Consider the following 6,000-nt stretch of genomic DNA (forward strand, 5'->3'; position numbering starts at 1 on the left):
TCTCCATTGTCTCAGGCACCCTTGCCCCTTTGGTTTCTTTATTTTCCGAGTGTCCTAAAGCTGAGCACATGGAAGATGAGCCATCTGGAGGGACAGCCCTCGTGATGGAGACGTGTGGGGGGAGCGGCCTCTACAAGAGCCCTTCGCTCATGCTGGTTTCTGACCCCACCCTCTGATCTTCTATCTGACTGAGCTGTCCTGGGGGGAGGCTGTTCTGGCAACCTCAGCTCAGGCACAATGTGCATTTCCCCATGGAAATGACATTGAACACAGCAGCCTTGTCCGGTTGGAATACTGTAACGTGGTTACACTTTGGCATGGTGATAACCAACATGGGATTTAGTGTTATGAAGACTCCATGGGAAAATAGTGGCTTGCGACTTTTAAAAAAATTTTATGTCTTTTATTAAATGTATCGGGGTGACTGACATTGATTACTAAAATCCTGTAGGTTTCAAATGTACAATTCAATAACACATCATCTGTATATTGCATTGAGTGTTCACCACCCAAAGTCAAATCTCTTCCGTCACCATGTTTGCCTCTCTTTATCCTTTTCTACCTCCCCCTCCTCCCTTTTCCTTCTGGTAACCACCGAACCGTTGTTTGTGAGTTTTCGTTTGTCGTCTTCATTTGTTGCTTGCAGTTTCAGTGAAATCATACAGTTCTCATTTTTCTGTCTGACTTATTTCACTTAACATAATCTCACGATCCATCCATGTTGTTGCAAATGGCAGTATTTCATCTTTTCTAATGGCTGAGTAATATTCCAGTGTATATACGTACCACATCTTCTTTATCCAGTCATCTATGGAAGGGCACTCAGTTGTTTCCATGTCTTGGGATTGCCACTCTTTTGATGAGTGGTCTCGAGCAGGTTATTTAACCTTTTCAAGCTTCAGATTCCTCAACTATAATGCAAGGATAGTCACATCGACTTAATAGGATTATTGAGACACAATTTATGCAAACCCAGACACAGAGAATATGCTCAGCAAATGATAGGCATTGTTACATTGCTTTTAGTATTTTAGTTTATTTTAACTAGTCTGAGGCTTGCAGAGGTCGGACAGCTTCCTGTGAGCATGTGGCATGCAGTGGCAAACCATAATACCACTTTATGAACCAGTTTCAGAAGGTTGCCTTTTGGTAGTTACGTCGATGAGAGCTGCCCAAGGACATGACCTCCCTCTGTAAGAACTTTAAAATCGCTTGTTTTGAATGACAATGTTATGTAGATAGCAACAGTGTTTTGATTCTAGTCTTTTAATTTACTCATCTCCAAGATGGGAAAGAGTCCACACAGATGGCTTTCTAAGTCTGCCTTAGCTATGCCGCTTTATGATTGTGCGGTATAACGTGCGTAAGTCTTAACTTATAAGCATGAATTATTTTTACAAAATATTATGCTAAAAAAATCAAACTCGCTTTTTCTGAAAGCAAGGGTTTGAAGAGTGAAGAGAATGGCATAATTCTCTATCATCTTGAGAAGTCATTTTGAATTATTCCTATGTTAGCTATTAATCATCAGGAGTCCATTGAATCTGGTGCCATATTATCCAGGAATATGTCCCCCTGCCCATGATAATCATTCTTTGTGGCCTGTTGCACACTTTGAGCCAGACGAGATAGTCATCACGTGAGTAATGCTTTGGCTGCAAGGAGTATGCTTTGCTTTCCGTGAATCAGCTTCTCCATAACCTGTTTTTTTTTTTTTTTTTTCAGTTGTTGGAAAATGGACAGTTTACACAGAAATTGATATGACATTTTTCAACATGGTGCCATTGTCCTTCGGTCTTTAACTGCTCCCTGGCATTAAAGCCATCTGTTTTGATTTTCTGAGCTAATATTTTCATTGAAATGGCTTCAAGGCCACACTTACCTTGTTGGAAATACACTAAGATGGATTTGGCAAAAAGTAGCAATTTAGTGGGGTACACGGTACCTAGAAAAGGTGGTTTGGCTCAATAACTATCTTAAATATAATTATTTGTTTATGACCTACTCTATTTCAAAAAGAAATGTAAAGGTAGCCAAATACCTTGATTACATTCTCTTAGCAATTATGCTCAGAGCATATTTTCCCTAAAATACTTTAATTGATGTTATTTGTTAAACAATATGTTTTATACCAAAGAAGGCTTGCTAACTCTTTCTTTGACTTAAAATATGATTTTTCACACATTTGGTTTTTTTGAGGTGGGTCACAATAACGTTTTTTAAGGTGTCACTTGTTTTATGGTGCTGTGAGAGTTCTATGAGTTATATCAGGTTAGGTAAGTCATCAGCAGAAAGATGGGAGTCAGTTCCCAGCGGAAGTGTTTGTTGTGGTTAGATTGAGCAAACACAAATGATACAGCACAAGGTCCTTGGGGTGTGCTCAAAATGGATGTAAATAGTAGCCTGATTTATAGAACTCTTGAAACACACATAGAGCTACTGACATTTCTAGAGAAATTCTCTCCTTAAAATGAGATTGTGTCATTGTTGAGTTCTTAATATTGACAATAGCTACTCATTTAGTGACCCTCTGCTTTGTTCTTGATCCTGTTTTGTGTGCTTTACACATATATTTTCAGACTTTCTGTAACCATCATGGTACCCAGGGTTCATTATTCTCATTTTGCGTATTTGAAAACAATGCCCAGACAGACAGGTGAGCTGGCTTGTCTCCGACCTTGGCCAGGTGGAGCTAGAACAGTATCCAGCATCTGCCTGGCTCTAAACCTATATTACTAATTCTTAAATGTGTTTTGGTGAAATAGTTTTCCTTTAAATTTTAAAGCTCGTTCATCACTATGATTTATATTTCTGAGCTTAAAAAATATCAAGGTAGTAAAATCATTGAAATTAAAATAATTTAAGCAAGGTTGCTTAGTTTTTATAGGTTTTATAGTAAAGAAGGAAAATCTAATCCTTTTATATGTTTAATTTTAAAGGTGGTGCTTCATTGGACCTTAAAGCTTGTCCTCCCAAACCATCTAAATGGATTCTGGACATGACCTGGCTGAATTTGGTGGAACTCAGCAAACTTAGACAGTTTTCAGATGTCCTTGATCAGGTAACCTATGCTTTGAATAAACTTAAGGTAATGTTGCAGTGAGCACCTTCCTGATTTACCACCAGCTACAATATTTGTGGAAGTGAGAGATTTCTTAATACTGTCATTCGAAATGGTATGATCTGTGCTCGCTCTTGCTCACAGCTCACTCACGCTCTGATAAAGCATACTCCACCCACTGCAGATTGATCTTACAGGAAGAAGCTATTTGCCCAGGACGTTTAACTAATACTGCCCTGTGCCATATGTCAGTATCATCAGTCGGAGATCCACAAGTGGAAAAACTGATAGATTCAATTAGATGAAATTAGATATGTGTAAGAGGTTTTGCCTTCTTTCTAGAGATTAAATGAAAAGAAATCTGAACAGCCTGCCTCTCAATGCTAAATATCCCTTCTTCCCTCTTGTTCTCTCTCTTCTGCTCCTGCTTCTTCCGTTGTACTGATTTAGCTAGGCATCCGGGTGTAAATCTAATGTGGACACTTGGCGTCTTATCTTTAGATGTTATCGCCCTTCCGTCATCAGCCAGTTGCTGGTGAATCGTGTTTGTACTGGGACCGTGGGAGCTGAGCATAGAGAGTTGAATTGGGACAAGCCAGGAAACAGGTTTTTGAAAATCAGATGACTAGCAAAGTGACATTGACAGCAAGATGAATTTATTTGGCTACAAGTTGGTTTTTTTTTTTTTTTTTTTTTAAGCTAGGTAATATTCTAAGGTTGGTTCTTGACTTCCCCGTTTTAAGTTGACCAAAAGCTTAAGTTCTGCTACATTTTCATGTTTTGGCTTACAACTGATGATTACCATGTAGTTAGGGTAAAAACCATTCTCTGGGGTTAAATAACTTTCATCTGGGAGATTTCAATGTCCCCCTAGCTTATTCCTCCACAGGATGACTCCTAGTGACCTTTCCTGGATCATTATCTATTATCGAAGTTGTTATTGTCTGGAAATTATATCTTATGCCTGAAATTTCTCCACATTATATACTCTTTCATGATTGAATGAGGTTATTATTTTTTATTCTTACATGATACTTTCTAAATATAAACCTGGAATGCTTTTTCCTTTGATTAGACTGCTAAGAAATACACTTGGGGCTTTAATCAAAGGGAATATACTAGAGAATATATGATCATATTTATCTGCAGATGTTACTTGTTTGTTCTGTTTTGAGATACTCGCCCTTGTGATGCTCATCTCTCTTTGATTTTTAAGCCTCAAAGAATAACAGACTATGTTTGTTACCTCCTTATCATTTGCCTAAAGGAAGCAAGTGTCTGATTATTTAATGATGATATTAAGTGGTATATTTCAAATCCCTATAGATTAATAGAGTATTGACCAAAAAATTTCATTCAATAATGAAAAAAGAACATGTATTGAATGCCTCTTTTGTTGTTGTTGTCCCAAGACGGGTTCCTCATCATGAGAAGATTTCATGGAGCAAATCATATTTCCTTAAAATAATGAAAATGAGTTTCCATTGACTTCTTTATTCTTTACAAATTTCTTACCACAAAGACATAGAAGAAATTAAACAACCCAGGACTCTCTGTATTCAGAAGCTAGATGTAGGCCGGTGTTAATACAGACTAACTTTAGAGCAAATCACGTCTGATTGTAAATTCTTTAACCTTTGAGCACTAGAACATAAAATTTAAAAAAATAATCAAAGGATATCATTCATGCATGTCTGGAATGGTCAGAAGATTTGATGAAAACTACCTGTGTACTATTACTAAAAGGTTTTCCTACGGTGTGACATATTTTTATCTCCTTGTATTTTCAGATATCAAGAAATGAGAAAATGTGGAAAATTTGGTTTGATAAAGAAAATCCTGAGGAGGAACCACTTCCAAATGCCTATGACAAGTCTCTCGACTGCTTTAGACGTCTTCTCCTTATCAGGTCATGGTGTCCCGACAGAACCATTGCCCAGGTAAAAAAAAAATCTATTAAAGAAAAAGAAAATTTTAAGGAGAGTGTCCTTTTAAATGTAAACAAATATTTAAAGTGTTAATCCCAGTGAGCAATTTCTTGTAGGCTTCTATGTAGTTTTCTAGCAATAAAATGCAAAAAATGGAAAAGTAACAAATAAATATATCAAGGTATAGATTTGGGCTAAGTGATTTAATAATATTTTTTGGTCTAAAAGGTACAAAAAGAGTGAATGAGAAAACCATATTTTTAACGTTGGCAGACAGGTATAACATAAAGGTCATGTATAATTTTTCTGTATCATTTTTATATTAACTCAGAAATGAAATGGCTGCTCCATTTTGCAAGCAGCGAAGCAGTGTTCCCTCAGGTGGGAAGAATGTGAAGGTGCTGGAGTGGCAGGTAGACTAGAAGGGAAACACAGTGTTCTGCAACCTGTTGTCATTTCTCAGAAAGTGTCACAACCCTGGGCACAAGAAAAAAGGTTGGCCTAAAATTCTCTGAATTGTACATAGGGTTTAAATGTGAATCCTGCCTCCAAAAGATTCATCCTTTTGAAGACCTTTAATCAGCCTGCCTACCATCAAGGAAATCTGCTCGCTAAAAAGACTTGTCGTGCCTTGCCTTGACAATTAAAATCCCAAGTCTAATATTCAGCCTAGGTTGAATGTTCAAGGGCTTCTAAGGAGTAACCACGGGCCAGGTTTGTAATGGAATGTGGGAAATGTTCCCTTTCACTCTCCAGAGGGAGCGTTAAAAACACACGCGGTAACCATCTCCAAGTCCACTTAGGCACTGTGGACTAGTGCAAACGACTACTCTTATGATTTATTGAGATAAGAAAAATGAGTTTCGCAACTCAGGACAGTGAGGTCACCCTTCCTTCAGTTTTTCTTCTCAACTTCATTACTTTTATTCTGCCCCAATGAATTGTCAAACAATTGCTTTATTAGGTTGGTGTAAGAGTTTCAGTAGTTCTTTTTTCCCTCTCTTTTTCTTT

The 6,000-nt window shown here is 37.5% G+C and overlaps 1 protein-coding gene across 1 annotated transcript in view; it reads left to right on the forward strand.

Annotated features, from left to right (window-relative positions):
* The window catches only part of DNAH5 (dynein axonemal heavy chain 5), a 223,620-nt gene that overhangs the window by 189,932 nt on the left and 27,688 nt on the right, over positions 1-6,000 (forward strand). The window contains exons 67-68 of the mRNA XM_023532947.1: positions 2,940-3,061; positions 4,852-5,001. Of these exons, the coding sequence (XP_023388715.1) occupies positions 2,940-3,061; positions 4,852-5,001 (272 nt within the window). The remainder of the gene's footprint in view (positions 1-2,939; positions 3,062-4,851; positions 5,002-6,000) is intronic.

This window comes from Pteropus vampyrus, unplaced genomic scaffold (assembly GCF_000151845.1).
Source record: "Pteropus vampyrus isolate Shadow unplaced genomic scaffold, Pvam_2.0 Scaffold94, whole genome shotgun sequence".
NCBI classification, from domain to species: Eukaryota; Metazoa; Chordata; class Mammalia; order Chiroptera; family Pteropodidae; genus Pteropus; species Pteropus vampyrus.